The sequence below is a fragment of the Trichosurus vulpecula genome, chromosome 3, assembly GCF_011100635.1.
Source record: "Trichosurus vulpecula isolate mTriVul1 chromosome 3, mTriVul1.pri, whole genome shotgun sequence".
Classification (NCBI taxonomy): Eukaryota; Metazoa; Chordata; class Mammalia; order Diprotodontia; family Phalangeridae; genus Trichosurus; species Trichosurus vulpecula.
In genome coordinates this window covers 82,828,433-82,846,371 of record NC_050575.1, presented here as the reverse complement: position 1 = coordinate 82,846,371, position 17,939 = coordinate 82,828,433, and the positions used below count along the sequence as shown (strand labels likewise).

The 17,939-nt window shown below is 39.4% G+C and overlaps 1 protein-coding gene across 1 annotated transcript in view; it reads right to left on the bottom strand.

The window, feature by feature from the left end:
• Positions 1 to 17,939, bottom strand: part of DOCK2 (dedicator of cytokinesis 2) — a 513,031-nt gene that overhangs the window by 453,531 nt on the left and 41,561 nt on the right. The window contains exons 7-10 of the mRNA XM_036749404.1: positions 17,286 to 17,421; positions 16,431 to 16,585; positions 10,669 to 10,750; positions 1,248 to 1,383 (exon numbers count right to left, since the gene is read on the bottom strand). Coding sequence (XP_036605299.1) covers positions 1,248 to 1,383; positions 10,669 to 10,750; positions 16,431 to 16,585; positions 17,286 to 17,421 — 509 coding nt within the window. The remainder of the gene's footprint in view (positions 1 to 1,247; positions 1,384 to 10,668; positions 10,751 to 16,430; positions 16,586 to 17,285; positions 17,422 to 17,939) is intronic.

Here is a 17,939-nt window from a genome sequence, read left to right as displayed (position 1 = left end):
AGTCAGAGCATATGCAAAGAGAAAGAATCAGAACAATTAGCAGGTCAAAATCCAGCTAGACAGACAGATAACCATAAGGGAAATTTCCAAGCGTGTGTCTCAAGAGACTAGTATGCCATTTTGAATGTTAGATCCTAAAGAACACTTAGTTCTTGGTGGCTTTTTGAGAACCAGGAATTCTGCAAAAGCAGAGGAAAACAAACGGGAGGACAGATGGGAGGCATCAGTAATAAAGGCACCAAGGCAAAGCTCTATCCCAACCAGAGAGCTTTTATGTGCTTCCTGTTCAGGACTTGGCCGATGCTTTATTATGCACTTGTTTGTGGTTCTGCAGGTAGAAACAAATAGAGGTCCTTGCCTAGAGCCAAGAGCCAAAGTGAGGAGGGGCAGGGGAAGAAAAAGCTTTCAACATGTTGCTATTGACTTTTCAGGAGGACAAGAAACTCATTCCTGAAAGCAGAACAACATGACCTCAGTGGTTGATTACCCAGAAGTAAGTTAAGGAAGGGAATGTAAACTGTTAGAGTGGCAAGGCATCTTATGGATGACCCAGTCACCCAGCTCCCTCGTGTGTTTTTCAGATAAGAAAACAATTGATTAATTGATTTCTAAACTTTCCAAGGTCACACAGGGAGCTGATGGCAGAGCCAAGGCAGGAGCTCAGGTCCCCCGACCCTCAGGTCAACGGTCCCTCTATAATTAAGTCTTCTAATCAAGGTCAGATCACTAAAGAATCAGATAGTTTTACCACTGTTGACTCAAAGCCTGGGAAATAATGTAAAGTCCACCCTATTATTTGGAAGTATCTCTTTTCCCAGATATTCCAACAAGCCAGGCTAATCTTCTTAACACCCATTTTCATCAGGACTTTAGCTGTGATGAGATTCATTCTTTGATCTCTTATCTTGGACATTATTTTTAATGATTTGTTCTTCACAATTACATACTGCCAGAATGATCTCTCCTCCCCTTAGGCCCCAGGGAGAAGCACATAACTATTCAGACTTCAGTTTACCCTCATCCCTCAATTTCTAGACATCTGCATCCAATTACTCATCACAAAATGGGACTAGGTCACCAGTTACTTTGATTTAGTCATCAGAAATACAGGTATTAAAGCATTTCTAGATGAAATGGAGGAAAGAATATATTTAATTCAGCCACATAAAATGAACACCAAGAGAAAAACAACGGTCTACTAACAGAACCAAGTAGATTACACCTTCTAGATAGATGTACACAGTTACCTGCCACCCCGAATGGGCGCCTTAATCCCTGAGTACACTTCTTTAAATTGGAATCCTTGAGATCCATCCTCCCAACTCTGACAGTTTGACAGATCAAATAAATTTTATCCCTGTTGAGGTCTTTGTTCCCAAGATCCTGTAAGGCAGGAAATCAACAGTTACGATAGTCATTTTTATGTCTCATTATTTCAAAAAAAAAAGCTAACAGGTTACACATCATCTATCTAATAAGGAAATCCCCAAAGAAGAAAGAACCAAAGGAAGAAGTGATGATAATTTCCTGTTCAGGCATAGTTCTTTATGGACATTACCCCATTAGTGCTACATAAAGCAGATGGTACAGGGTATCATTCCCATTCTATCAATTAAAAAGCTGAGGCTTAGAAAGAGGACAGAGTGACAGAGCCTAGATACTCAATTTCGATTCTTCTGACTCAGACAGAAAGTAGATGGGACCATGTTGGACTTGGGACATAGAGATCTCTGACACACACACTCTAGGGGCTGAGAAATCACAAACTGGATTCTTAGTAAGTCACCTATCAGTTCCACTATTGCTTATAACCTCTGTGGGAATAACAGGAAAGAAAGGAAGAAAATAATGAAAATCTCTGGGGCCACTTTTCTAGGCTGAACAACATTCTCACAAGTTTAAAATTTCTACAGTTCTCAGATCCCTGCTCCGCTTTTGAGAAACACCATAATTCTAAGACAATTCAGTTATGACATCTACAGTAGACTACAAGATCCATATGGCAGTGGCCAGCTCATAATTATCATTTCAGTCTCCCTCCATGCCTTGTACATACTTGGCACTGAAATGGGTGTTCCATAGTGCAGCAGCCTCCAAACTTTTTTTGATTGTGTACCCATAAATTTAAAAAGGATTAAGCTTTTATACCCTTAATGTACAAATATTATTTGTAAATTATGCAAAAGTACTACTGTGTGCTAATAATTATATATTTTAAACTAATATGAAAAAAAATACAATTTTTCTAAAAGGATACAATGAAGATGAAATAACATTTACTCCTGCAGTCAATAAGGGCCTATTCGAGTTCATTGAGTAGGCAATGGGCATTGTCAGATCTGAGTTTTAGAAAACTCACTTTAGCAGCAATGTGGAACATGGATTAAAAAGGGGAGAAACTTAAAGCAGAAAGACCAAATAGGAGGCTATTGTAATAGTCCAGAAAAGAGGTCATCAGGGTTGGAACTAAGATAGTAGCCACATGAGTGGAGAGGAGACAGAAGTGAGAGATGTGAAAGAAAAGGGATAAGATCTGCCAACTGATCAGATATGTGGGATACCAGTGAGTGAGGAATCAAAGATGACCATGAGATTGTGAGCCTGAGGGCCAAGAAGAGTGGTGGGGGCATTGAGATCAGTAGCAAAGTCTAGAAAAGGGGTGGGTTTAGGGGGAAAGATAATGTGATGATATCTGCCCTGGAGATCACAACAACAGGAGCCTGGGTTCCTGGAGTGCAGAATCCACCCTATTGTGAATGCAGAAGGCAACCAAGGGGCACAGCCACAAGGTGATCTGGGTGTCATGTGGTAAGTATGCTAAGGGGGAGGGATTGTTTTTTTTAGTGGTACTTGTGAAGCTGCTAGTGTGGATGCCCAGGTATAAATCAGGTCATAACTGCTATAAGGGACTAATACCTGCCTGCAAGAGATGGAAATTAGGAGCTTGCACAGCAGAGGAAAGGAGTAGAATGGGGAATAAAGACAATGCCCATTGCCTACTCAAACTCAAATAGGCCCCTATTGACTGCAGTAGCAAAAGTTATTTCATCTTTATTGTATCCTTTTAGAAGGTTGTGTTGAAGACAAACCCCATAGATTTGCTATCTCAGGGAGGATGTGATCCTTCTTCCTTTGTTCTACACTCCAAAAAAAAAACTTCTTGGTATCAGGCCATGACCCTACCAGGAGGCCTCAGCCTCAATTTTGCAGACCACTGGGTTGGCAGATAGAGTACTGGACCAGGAGTCATGAATACCAGGGTTAAAATCACATCTGACATTTACTAACTTCATGACTATAGGCAAGTCCAGGGGCGGAGAACCTGCAACCTCGAGGTCACGTGCAGCCCTCTAGGAACTCAAGTGTGGCCCTTTGACTGAATCCAAACTTCACTTACATGTGAACTTTAGGACCTGGAGGGCCACATGTGGCCTTGAGGCTGCAGGTTCCCCACCCCTGGGCAAGTCCCTTAGCATCTTTGACCCTCAGTTTCCTCATCTATAAAATGAACATAATAATATCTAGAGAATCCACATCATAAGGTTGTTGGGAAAGCCTCAAAAATATATGAGAAATGCATTTTAACCTATGAAGCCCTATATAAATTGGCAACTATTATTTTAGTAGAACGTAAGTTTCTGGAGAGCAAGGACTATCCTTTAGCTTTTGTGTTTGTATCCCCAGAACCCAGAGCAGTGCCTTGCACATAGTAGATCTTTAATAAATCCTTGTTGATACTAGTGTATTTTGTCTGGATTTCTCTCTTGCTACCATCACATCCTACTTTGTTTTATATTTATCTGTGTGTATGTGGTATCTTCCAGTGTAATATAACTTCCTGAAGGGCAGAAACTAGGTCATCTTTTTGTATCCCCAACACTGAGCACAGTAAATTGAATGTTTGTTCATTTGTTTTCATAGGGACCTATTATTTCATAGGTATAGGGAACTCTCTATGAGGAAACTCCCTCCACCAATGCAGATTTGGAACTATTCAACAATTCAGAGTTTCAGAGAATTTTCTGGGAGCACTGAGAGGTTAATTGATACAGTCACTGTATCTGAGGCAAAATTTGAACCCAGCTCTTCCTGAATGATGCTGATGTTCTAACCCCTTCTATGGCCAAACAACACTCTTACTGCCACAGGAAAGGGCCTGTCAATTGACTGCCCTATTATTCCATTCTACCGCCTTTATGACTTCCCTGACCACAGCTGCCTTTCCTCCATATACTCCTTATTTGGACTGTCTGCCCTAACCCCTTAAAATCTAAGTTCTTTGACAGTAGGAACAGGTTTGATTTTTCATTTGTATTCCTGATTCCTTGCACAATGCTGGACATATAGTAATGATTTAACAAATGCTTTTCATTCATTTCTTTAGATTCTATCTACTACCCAACTGGGCTGCTTTTCCCCTAGGACACGGTGGCTGCTGCTTAATGAAAGATGGCAAATAAGGGAAAAAATTGTTAAAGGAATAACAAGTTGTACATAATAGATGTGAAGTTTCTTGTGCAATCATCTTTTTCATTATACTATGTTATTTTATCCCATAAATTAAATATTAAATAAATTAAATTTAAAAAAATTCTAGTTAGATTGAATTGACTTGAATTGGCTTGACTTGAACTGAAATGAATGTCATAATCAGGAAACAAACCTGAAAATGACTATTTCAGCCCTCATTTTAGAAAAAGGATCTTTACATGTGGCAATTCATGTGCCAGGTATACCTGTGCCAGGTACAGGAGAAGAGAATCGACTGCCAGATCATTTCAGAGAAAAGGGATAAAAATAGCAGCTACTCCCAATCCGTTTAGAACAGCAAGTATGTGTCACAGACATTCTGGGAACACACAGGGGCACCCATGGAATGGCCAAGCTTCACCATCCTGGGGCTTATATTTTCATAACCAGCTGCCTGCAGACCATGGTAAATATCTGTTGCTTACCTCTCTTAGACCTTATTAACCCAAACAGGGACAAAGGTGGCCTCCATTGGCTAAGCAAATCCTAGTATTACAAGTCCACCCTAAATGTCACCAAACTGACCCACAAATATCCCTCTCCCAGTCGGCCCCATGGGGGTTGGGGCATGTGCTTCAGACTGAATAAGGAGAATGAGGAACACACAAGGAACCCAGATTCACTTGCTCTATGCATAAGAACAGAGTGAAAAGGAAAACTATGGTAACATGTAGTTTAAAGCAAATTGCCCTCCAGTTTAAGTAAACCACTGAGCTTTTAAGCTAAATATGTCAGCCAACTCTGGCAGGCCTTCTAGCAAGTCATTAAGAACTGAGAGAGTTACAATCCAAGAAGCTGCTCTAATAGATTTCCCTTGAATTGTCACTGGTATGGACCTCTTCTTCCCCATTCCCACTACTATCCTCTTTACCACTGTCCTAGATGACTACAGTATCATTCTATGTGGCCTCCCTGGTTAGAGTCTCTTCCCTCTAATCCATCCACCTATCACTACCAAATTAGTTTTCTTAAAATTCATCTTTCACAATTTTATTTCCTTACTCAAAAGACCGTCAATGGTTCCTTGTTTCATACCACATGAAATCAAAATTCCACTGCTTGACATTCAAAGCCCTCCATAATCTGGCCCAATTTTATTAATCCTACTTTATTATTACTCCTCAACACATGCCTTCTCTCTTCACAACTATCTCTTCAATGGTCTACACAAGTGTGCCATACTGATTCCCAACTCCCTGCCTTTGCAAATGACATTTTGCCAGCCTGGAACATTTTTCTTTTTCTATTCCTATCCATCCCTCAAGGTCCAGTTCAAGTATTACAACCTCTATGAAACCTTCTCCCTTTGATTTAAAAAAGGGACAGTTTATGGTCACACAATTTATCATCTTGTTATAGAGTCATAAAATTGTACATCACATTGAAGACCATGCCCATATATACATGGAGGGCCAAAAATCTTCATGTAGTTTTAAATTGTAATAACTTCAGAAGCACACACATTTATTAAAAAAAGTAAATTTACTACAAATTTACAAAGAAAATTTAAAGTTTAATTATTTAAATGTTTAAAATATTGATATGTTTCTAATTAAAATTCACCATAACCAGTTTGCACTATCCATCGTTTTTCATCAACTGCAGCTGCTCAGTGATGCAAAGAATTTCATTTACAATCATATTCCAAAGATCATCCAGAGATAGATGTGACAATTTTGACAAAACATGGCTAGAAAAAGTCTAATGGAGATAGATCAGGTGATCAAGGTAGCCAAGCAAGAGACCCTCCTTTACCAGCCCACTGACCTGAGAAAACATAATTCAGAAATTCTCATAGGCATAACGATGGGGATGCCCTATCTTGTCAAAATCAACATTTAAAAATTATTCTCCAAAATTCATAAAATTAAATAAGTACAAAAGAAATTCAAATAATTATATTTTCTAATGACATGTTTTGTAAGTTTGGAATAGTTAAACTTACATATTTAAAACCGCACTAAGACTTTTGGGACACCCTATACCTCTGCATCTCCCAGACCATGTAACATTAGTAGGGATAGGGATTGAATCTATGATTTCATTGATAAAGAGAGCTCCCAGACAAAGTAGTAAGTGCGCTCTCGCTCTCTCTCTCTCTCTCTCTCTCTCCATATACATACATATATATATATATATATACATACATACATATATATATATATATATACATACATACATACACACACACACACACATATATTTGAGAATTTCAATGAACCATGAACCAATGAACCCTCTTCACACCTAGACAGGACATTACTCCACACCCCACAGGGGATGGTCCTAACAGAAAAGTCAGAACAGAGGAAGAGTGACTTTTGAAATCAGTGTCTGTTCGTTGATAAGGTCAGAACTTGAGGACCGGAGGGGGAAAGGATCTGTGACTCAGTCCAAAAGCAGACATCTAGAGAGAGCCAACTCTAAGATACAGGGTGTTCCCAAAGTCTGGATACAGAGGCAAAAATGCATATTTTCAAGAAATGAAATGAACGAAATTTTCAACATTTTATTTAACTTATTTCCCCATGTATAAGACACAACCCTTTTGGAAAAATTTGGGGTCGAAAAACTGGGTGCATCTTATCCAGTGGTTGTAGATTTTTTTTTACTTGCATTTCCCGCTTTTTCGCACTTGTTGTCTTTGCGCTCATTGTTTTGCATTTGTCACCAGTATATTAGGTTACGTTTTGCCACATTCTGCCCAGAAATGGCTCAGAAAAGATTTTCATACAGTGCTGAATTCAAGTTAAAAGTGATCCAGTTTGCAAAGGTGAATGGGAATCGTGCTGCTGAATGTAAGTTTGGTCCTCCTCCAGCTGAGAAAACAATCCGAGACTGGTTACGGGAAGAAGAAACCCTACTGAAGACGCCACGGCAAAAGAAGGTCATGAGAGGCAAGTCAGCAAAATGGCCTGATTCAGAGAGGGAATTGAAGATGTGGTTTGAAGAGCAAAGGGCAATTTGAGTTCCTGTTTCCACAAAGATGGTTCAGCATGAGGCAAGAAGAATTGCTGATGAAAAAGAAGTTACTGATTTCTACTGATTTCAAAGGAGGACACAATTGGTGCTTCAGGTTCGTGAAACAGAATGGGGTAAGCATGCGTATATGCACCAGACTTGCCCAAAAGATGTCTGAAAGTTATGAGCAGATGAATAAAACTTGAGCTCAATAACTTCATGTAATACATTTTTTTTCAAATTTCAGGCCCCAAAATTAAGGTGCGTCTTATACATGGGGAAATACGGTAATTGGAATATTAACAAATAACATCTTCAATATGATTTCCATCATTTGTGAGATTCACATGAACTGGATGCAATAACTCCACATTGCTGTCAATTTTGGCACATTCACTCGATACATTCAAGCAAGTGTGTTGCATCTGTGATTTTCATTGAGCACACCTTCTCCTTTAGCATACCCCAGAAAAAGAAGTCACTGAACAACACAGAGTCTTCAGGGAAACAGTTAATGAGATGTTAATGAGATTTCCTATGTGTTCAGACTTAGGGACACCCTGTATATTGGTAAAATCTCAACATAATTACCAGATCAACATGACTGAACAACAGTGTGCATACCGGTCCTGGGATCAGGAAAACCCTGTGTTTTTGTTTTTGGTCTTTTTTTTTTTCCTGCCTCAGGGAGTCACAAGCTGGGTGACACTGCTTACCTTTATGTAATGGTTACCTCATCTATAAAATGTGGTCTCTAAGCTCCCTTCCAGTTCTGAATCTATGATCCTAAAATCCTAGGTAACTCCTCATCACCAGCAAGAGAGGTTCACATTCAGCACTAAAAAAATATCACATCCTTAGGACTGCACTCCTCCCAGAACTGAAGGTTCCAATAAGCTCTCTCAATCTAGTGAAGTGCCAAACAAGGTCTTTAAGTTCGCTTAGTCTAGGGAACAGATACAATGTAACATATACGATCCTGGGGGAGTTGTATCATTTTGCATCAACAGAAATGACAGTGATTTACTGATGTCCTCTCTTTCTTGTTTACATACAGAAGACGAATCACAAGTTGATTCTCCTCAGAATGAACATCTGATTGACTCCCATGTCCTTCTCTCACACACCAAACATCTGTCTCCTGGTTTAATCAGGAGAGCCCACAGGACTTTAATATTTATCAAGAAAATAAATATCCTGCCCACTCCAACTAATAATAGATAAACAGAATCTGGGCCCATTCATACATGCCAAGAAAACTTCGTCTAAGTAATTAGGAGCTATGACACCATGTTGTTTCCTATGGCCCATTTTTCAGGAACGCACAAACAAAATAAATCACCACCGTTCTAGCCTAATTGCAACATAACAGAAAACATTACGCTTAATAGGACCTAGCTGGAGAATTATTGTAAAGCAAAGCAGGTTAATCTAGCATGGCGGGCATTCCTGGCTCAAACCTTTCTCCTTAGCAAAACACACACTACCACCCTCCTGTCTACTCTTCTCCCTGATTCTCTTGTTCATATTTGCAACACTGCTGTCAGTCTGTTCATAACGAGGCAAGAAGATTTTCCAACGCAGTGGTTACTACTGAAGGCACCACCAAGTTTGTAGCATGTCCAGTCACATTCCCAGGACACTATGCTGAAAAGGCAAAAGTGTTGGTAGGAAGTCATAGGCAATTCTACTCAATCCAATTCAATGAGGAAATATTAAGGGCCTGCTGTTCTTGGTGCTGGGAATACAAAGACAAAATAGAAAATAATTCCTGTCCTCAAGTAGCTTACATTTTACTGTCCCTAATGCCTTGCCTCTACTTCTTCTTTTGGGAAAGAAAAGATTAGTCTTACCTTCTGGAATTTGTCATCAGAGGCAATAATCTAAATTAAATAGCTTTTAGGTCCTGAAATTTCTTAGTTTTCCTAGAATAATGGAAGTTTTCATCTCTATATATTTTGAGATTCAGAAAATGCTGGACAGCACAATGACTAATGGACAAGTTTGTCAGCTGGTCCCCTCAACACTTAGTTTATGCTAAAATGTAGTATGAATATCTTAGCCCAATTCTTGCACCCCTTTCTGCCTGCAAATGCCTTTGCTCTAAGACTATCTCCAGCCTACCCTGTAAATATCTTGCATGTCAGTAGTTTTTACATGTTGTCTCTTCCATTAGAATATGAGCTCCTGGAAGGCAGGGACAGTGTTTTTTGCCTATCTCTGTATCCCCAGCACGTAGTACATTACCTGGCACAGAGCAAGTGCTTTTTGACTTGACTTCTGCCTTCTATTTTAGGAGGCAGATTTTGAAAACAATCTCTTATCAGGAATTTAGTCACAAATTTCTTAAGTCTACATTCAGCCCAATCTCCCTATATCTAAACAATGAAAACTAATCTTCAGAATGGTGACCAAGAGGTAATACAAGACCACCCGTCATGAAAAGTTAGATGATGCTCAATCTACTTCATTTGTCAAGGCGGGAGAGCCAGACCAGTGCACATTACACACTCTCTTCGACAGGGGTTGCAACAAAAAGCAGTTTTTGGTCAACTCTGACTTTGCCAGTAAATTTAATTAACTAAAACAATCCATTCCCCAAGCATTCTAGCTCTCTCCCTGAAATTTTTTTAAGCTATTCCTTTACCTTTCATTGGCCACATGTCCTTTTGGGGCAACTATATGATTATTTATTGGAATATGAGGAATACGGAATATGTGTATGGTTGTGCACACACACACATACATACACACACATATTGTTTCCCCTGTTAGACTGTAAGGAAGGATATTGTCTTCTCTTTCTTTTTAATTATTTTATTTTTAGTTTATAGAATAAAACAAGCATTTCCATAACAGTATAATAAAAAAAGATTGCACATGAAACTGCAAATCTATTATGTACAACTTGCTATTCCTTTGAAATACATAATAAAGTTATTATGTAAAATTCTTTTCTTTTTTTTTTTTTCTTTTTTCTCCCCTCCCCTCTTCACCCTATTGATATTTACCCGCAGCATCCAGGACAGGTCTCTTACCATAGGATGCATTCATACAGACCGCCTAACAAAGCCTTACCCCTTCCTTCTGTGCTCAAACACATTTCCAATTTTATCTCCACCATGTGTGGGGAACATAGGCACTGCTACCTGGGGGTGCCAAGAGGGAAACACTCACCGTGAAGACGACCTTCAGGTTGTTCAGCATTTCAATTTCCTTTGGGAAGCCTTTACTTCCCCATCGCACCAAGTAGTTCTCACTGGAAAACAAAAGTAACTCTGATTTTCCTGATCATGCAGTTTAAACCTGCCTTCTGAGAACACTTCTTGGGTTCTCACCACCACTCATTTTGACACTTAATCATGTACCATCTTATATTGTTCTCTGCTTCACATAGATTACTTTTGTCTCTCCAGGAAGGCTTATTGGCTCTTGGAGGGCAGAGTCCATATCTTACACATGGCACCTTGCACAGTGCTGGGCACAGAAAATAACACTTTCTATCTGCCTCTGGGCAGCTTAACTTCAGTTCTTCCTTAGTCTCCTAGTGTGTAAAATGATGAAGATATACGTGATGGCTTCTGCAGTTGCTAGTTCTACATCTATTATCCTATTTAAAGAAGTTTAAAGAAATAGAGAACGTGACTGCCATGCAACCACCAACTCTTGCTGATGAGAGGCAGGATGGTGCAGAGGACAGAGCACTGCATTTGGAGTCAGAGCATCAGGCCCTGAATTAAAATCACCCTTAGCCACAGACTTCCTGTATAACCCCAGGTAAGCCACTTGAGCCCTGAGTTATTCTTTCTTCAGCTGCCTTCTCACCCGCTATGTGGATTCCTCTGCTGTTATGGCTCCCTCCTCCCAATGGTGCATTTCTCATAGAGCTTCCATTTTGAGGCTGTGCCCAGACCTGCCATGCTCACTCCTTCACTCTTCTAGCTCTTCTGACCCTGTGGACTTTACCATGGCCCTGAAAAAGCCCCTTCTCACTTTTCCTCCCCAACCCCATCCTACATTTTTCAGTTACCTTTTATGTGTTTTCTTCTCCCATTAAAATGTAAGCTCCTTGAGAACAGAACAATTTGTATTTTTGTATTCCACCTGTAAATAAAGCCCATCTTCTGCAAGAAGCCCATCCCATTCCCCATTAATGCAAGTGCCTTCCCTCTGATATTATCTCCCATTTATCCCCTATATAGCTTATCTGTATATAGCTGTTTGTATGTTATTCTCCCCCATTAGATTGTGACCTCCTTGACAGCAGGGACTATTTTTATTTTGTTTTGTTTTTCTTTTCTTTGTGTCCACAGCATGTATCACAGTACCTAACCCATAGAAAGCACTGAAGAAATGTTTGCTGATTTGACTTATGGGCAGTCAGCTTCTACTTAGTATCTCTCCCTTACCCTCCATCTACCCTAGAAATGAAACCACCAGCATCTACCAAAACAGACTCATTAAAACAGAACTTGGGATAGCAATGATAACACAGAACTCAACTTGACCAACACTTAGAAAACTAATCAGGTCCAAATAAAATGCCTCGGAGTTTTTTGTTTGTTTGTTCCTTCATTCGTTCGTTTGTTTGTTTGTTTTTGACGGGGTGGTGGGGGGGCATTGACAGGTCTGCTGCTAAAATGACTGAAGTCTTCAGCAAACCAAGCAGGCAGATTTGATCCAAAATGTCTTTGTTCTACTTGGTTCCCTCTTGCCTGAAAGCCTGGGATTACACTTTTTTTAGAATCTTTCACAGGATGAAGCAAATCTGTTGGAGTCTGAGCCAGCCAGGTTTAAATAGTAAACACTGGCAATTTTCTTCTGAAGAAAATACAGTCATAAATAAGAAAAGCAATTTAAAAGCCCAGGTTGGTCTCATCTATTCGCAGACAGGAAAACTTAATCGAGTGATCAGAAAGCAGCTGCAGCTACAGGGTAGACGCTAAAACAAGGCTTCTGCAAAACATTTCTTCCCCATGGGGCATACGTCAGGACCAATTCAACTCTTCCCCTGATGTCTGGTGACCTTCTACTGGAGGGACAGGTGCTCTGAGTAAGTTTTGGCATTCCATGTCTCTCAATCATACAGCATCACTGGAAAAACATCTGAATTTTTTAAACTAGACTTTTGGCTGGGAAGCAGCTTGAGATTCTTTCAATCACTACATGCTTTCTCTACTATAGTCCGGCCTACTTTCTTTCTCTGGTTTAAATCTAGAACCAACTCATTCTCCACCAATGGTGCCTGTCCCAAATGATCATCTTAGGCATAGCTAGAGGTGCAGTGGATAGAGTGCTGGGCCTGGAGTCAAGAAGACTGGAGTTCAAGTTCAGCCTTAAGCACTTGCTCTCTGTGTTACCCTGGACAAGTTACTTAACTGCCTCAGTTTCCTCATCTGTAAAAATGGGGATAACAATGCTACCTACTTCCCGAGGTTATGAGCATCAAGTGAGATAATACGTATAAATTGCTTAGCACAGTGCTTGGCACATAGGTGTTTAAAAAATACTCATTTACTTCCTTCCGTCTGAATAGACAATTGACATTTTTCAATCATTTAGTTTCACCTGCATGTTAGGCCAATCTCATGAGAAATAATATAATAAGCAAATGAACACAGAAGGATATTGCATTCTCTGCACTTTTCAGTCAATTGTGTGATAACTTAAAAAATATGGATTGCTGAAAAAAAAATTTGCTAAAGCCCACCTATTCCTTGTTTATATTTTTATCAAGATCATCTTCGATACATGTGTAGAAACATTTTCACAAAGATCATATAAAGATAACAAAGTTGGCATATGGATGAGGATTACTGACATCTTCTCAATTGTCTTTTGGGGGAAGTATCATCATCAGTGATTTTTCTCCATTCTTTTGATATCTTCCTCTATCTGAAATATCTTGTAAAATGTTCTTTGATGCTTTCAAAATTTTATCACTTCCCGTACAATTTTCCTTGGTGCACATGTAGTTTGGTCTAGCTCCTTCTCTTGATTTTGTCTTTTTAAATGTCAGTTTACAGGGCAGCTAGGTGGCACAGTGAGTAGAGTACCGGCCCCAGAGTCAGGAGGACCTGAGTTCAAATCCAGCCTCAGACACTTGACACACTTACTAGCTGTGTGACCTTGGGCCAAGTCACTTAACCCCAATTGTCCTGCCTTCCCCCCGCTGAAAAAAAAAAAGGGGGAAAAAGTGTCATTTTACTTCCTTTTATAGAACACCACAGATGGGGATAAAAGGGCTCAAATGTAATGGTTCTACTTCACTAATCATGGAAAAAAAATTGTCATAGAAATGCTAATAAATCTGTTCTATTTTCCTTCTATTTGTTGTTCTCCTGCCAATTTCATATATGAATGTCTTTTTGGAAGAAAGGACTTGGCTGGATTTAATGTGATTTTATGGAATCTTGTTTTCCTCTCCACTGCTTTTCACTGTTTTATGTGATAATGTTTGTGATCTTCAGTCATACTAATCCATAATATGTTACCAATTAGTTTGCTTTTTCAAACAATGTTCTTCTCTGTTCACACGTCTCTCTGCTTGACAAGAAGATCCAGAGATTTTTAGCTAAGAAAGTTTGTGGGCTCTTTTGGCCTCCTTTTTGTGGTGACTGCTCTATACTGGTAACACTTTTGTAGCAAGGTAAGGAAATCAAGATCTTCACCTTTTCCATTTCCCATTCTTAGGGACATTAATAGCTTGCTAGTCAAAAATGGTCTCCCTGTACAAATTTTGTTGATTCTGATACAACTCTTTTTTTCCCTCTAGATCCAGAATAGGGAAGACCTCAATTCATATCCTGACTCATAGACTTATTAGTTGTATGACTTCCAGGCCAGTCATTGAATTTATCCAAGCCAGAGTTTCCTTATCTGTAAAATGGGGATAGTACTTACTTCACAGGGTCATTGTGAAAATAAAATAAGATAATGGATGAAAATGATTTTGCAAACTTTAAAGTGCTATGTAAATATGAGATATTATTATTATTGTCAATATTAAGATAGAGTTAATTCCATTTTTTCTGATATTATTACATGCTTACTATATTGGCCCAATGCCTTCCAAATCTCTTCTTGAAGAAAAAAGTCTTCAGTTTCTTTTATTTCTTAAATATGAGCAATATTTTCCAACATGCTTTTCATCATCCTCCCCTTATCTCACCTTTGCACTGAAATTACTGAATATCAAAGTATGTGCTGACTTGAATAGAAAGAATTTGTCAGTTTTTTAATAACATGTCTTCACCTCATGCTACATGATCTTTAGTTATCTTCACCATGCATTATTTCCTTGATTGTGGTGATCTTAAGTATTTTAAGATGAGATAACCAAATGACTCATAAAGTGATGGTCTATATTGTCTTTGAGCACATGATAAAGGCAAATCTAATCTTTTATTTCCCTTTCCAATGAGAACCTGGGAGCCATCCTCTAATTTAGTTACAAAATCCTGGTGGCTTCCAATTTAGTTTATTATGAAACAGTAATACTAATATAGTTTAGTTCTTCAATCCCCTGATTTGTTGGTCATTGAACAAAGATCATCTGGTCATCAATTTTAGAATTTGGAGGGGTTGAGAAGCTTCTCCATATTTGACTGGGTTGGTATTCAGACAATGTACTAATTTGGGATGATACTCAAAGTCTCTTCAACGCAGTAAAATCTGGCAGGATTTATAATATAATGGCATAAACTTTGAGTATCCACGGTCATTTCCATGTCTTCATGAGACATGGCTCCTAATTAAGTTATGATTATATCAACATTTATTGGGCACAGAGGAAGATGAAGGGAACTATTACCCATATTTGATTGTAGTCTACAGCCCAACAGTCCCCAATTTATCTGTTCAAATTTAACAGGAAGAAACAAATTTATCATTAGCCCTTTCCAAACATGAGGACCTTCCTATTTCTTAAACCAAGCAGCCATGGGGAGGCTTGCAGAAGCTGCCCATGTTTCATCCCAAAAATGGCAGGTCAATCCCAGCCAAGTTTTAAATGATCCATATCATCTAGAAGAATGATTTTGGTCCCCTCAAGTTTTTGTTTTAATTAGAACATATCATGCTGACAACCCAGGCAAGATCAGACAAGTGTGGAGGAGAAGATGCCTTTAAGAAAAGGTTAGACAACCAAGTTCATATTGATGTATAAAGTATTCCTCTTCCTCTTTTCCCCATACTTTCACCCTTCTCTTCCTACTTGCTCATCTTTCCCCAGAGAGGGCAGTATGTCTTTGGCATAGACAGAGGCATCACTCAAGCACGCCCTGTCAAGCACATCATACCAGGTGGCACATCAGGGAGCCAAGCTGCCATCAGACTGATCCATTGCCCCAATGCATGGCGCTCAGTTTGGGTGATCAATCATGCATATGGGATCGTAGAACCATCACCCCTGTCAGTGCAGCCAGGAGATATTCTAACGATGCTCAGGAGGCAGGGCTGTGCTCGCCTCATCATTTTTAGGGCTCTTTATCACAGGATACCTTGAGCTTGGCTGACAGGAAGTTGTGAGTCTTTACTGCATGCAAAAAGTGCTTCTTAGGTTTTCATAGGAAAGATGGTAAGCAGTCATTTTTGCTATCCCTGGGGATGAGGCAAGATGGAATATATGTGCTCTAGACTTTGAGGGATGTTGACTAGACATAAAAGATACTAGAAATACATCTGGAAAGGACCTCAGAGGCTATCTTGTCCAAGCTTCTAATTTTTATAATGGAAGAAACTAAGGGACATAAAGATTAAAGAACTTGCCCAGGGTCACACAGGTGACAAGTCGGAATCAGGATTTGAACCTAGGCCTTCTGATTTCCATGTGAAATTTCCTACTATACCATACTACCTCCCATTGCAACTTCCACGTTGCCTTCCCTTATAACACAAGGTTTTTTAATTGAGATAGTATATTCTCAAGATCCTCTCACCTTATGACCATTTGCTTGTTGGGATCATAAAGCGACATGAAGAGTTCAGCATCCTCTCCAATTCGGCATACAAAGTTCCTTACAAAGACATAGAGGCTGTGCGTGGGGGAGGAGGAGACCCGGGAATACATTCCATAATCCGGTTGATCCTTCGACTGCCCAACACAGGGAAGTGAAAAGGATAAAAAAAGTTAGCATTCTACCACTTGATGAGAAGACAAGAAATATGGGGAAATGGGCAGAAGTCTGCAATGGAAGTCACAGCATTCCCACTAAAAGGCTAAGTAAGACATCTCAACTCTAGGGCCTTCATCGTCCCCATTTAAAAAGGGAGCTCATAGTACCTACACAGTATTTCTTGAATGGTTGCTAAAATAAGACGAAATAATAGAACAAACCTATATGACCTGAGTCATGTCTTTTAATCTCTCAAGGCACCAGTTTCCTCAACTGTAAAGTGAGGGAGCTGGACCCCATGACCTTGAAAGTCCTTTCTATCTCTAAATCTAAGATCCTACATGAAAGTCTTTCTAAAGAAAAAAATATACTAGGAAAATATATGATATTATTATCTATCATATTAGTATAGTACAGGTAACACCCTCCCTAACCAAAAACTTGGATTGTTTGCTAGACTCAGGAGAGCTGGGTTCTAATTTTGGTTCTATCCCAAATTTATAGTATGAACATGGGAAATTCACTTTCTTCTCTTGATCTGTTTCCTCCTCACTATAGTGAAGGGTGGGAGGTACTGGATGCCACTCAGGTCCATTCTACCTTTCATATACTATGGCACTAAGATAAAGATGTGTTGTTCCTCCCTTTGAAACCTGGGCTTGCTTAGAGAACACAGACCATTTCTTCTTTGATGCGTTCAGTGATTTTATCTGTGGCTTCCTCATGTGCATGGAACAGGCTGATGACACTGGTTTTATCAGGATCCAAGATATTGCCATCTTCATCTCTGACAATCAGATCTAGCTCAAGGATCCTGTCAAGAAAAGACTGAAAGTGAAATTTGGCCAAACGACCCCACGTCACTTAAACTGTCTGTTGTATACAGGTATGTGACAAATGAAGAAACCTTCAGCAGGTGTAGAATCACATAGAATACCCTATCAAAGCTGTCAGGAAGCTAGCTGCAACACACAACTCTCTCTTGACCTGATTATTCAACTACCTCTCTGTGAAATTGTTTTATATTTTCATTTCTTTTATTCAATTACAGAAAGCATTATTCTGATCATTCCAGTTTTAATTATATTCACTGAAGCTGCTTCTGGAAAGGTAACTGAGCCATGTAGAATGAAATTATATATTTTATATAAAGTACTTTGTACATGCGAGGTGGTATAGTAGATAGAGGGTCAGGCCTGGAGTCTCGGGAAGACCTGAGTTCAAATCCAACATCAGACACTGACTAGCTATATGACCCTGGACAAGTCACTTAACCTCTGCTTGCCTCAGTTCTCTAAAATGGAGATAATTACATCACCTACCTTGCAGGGT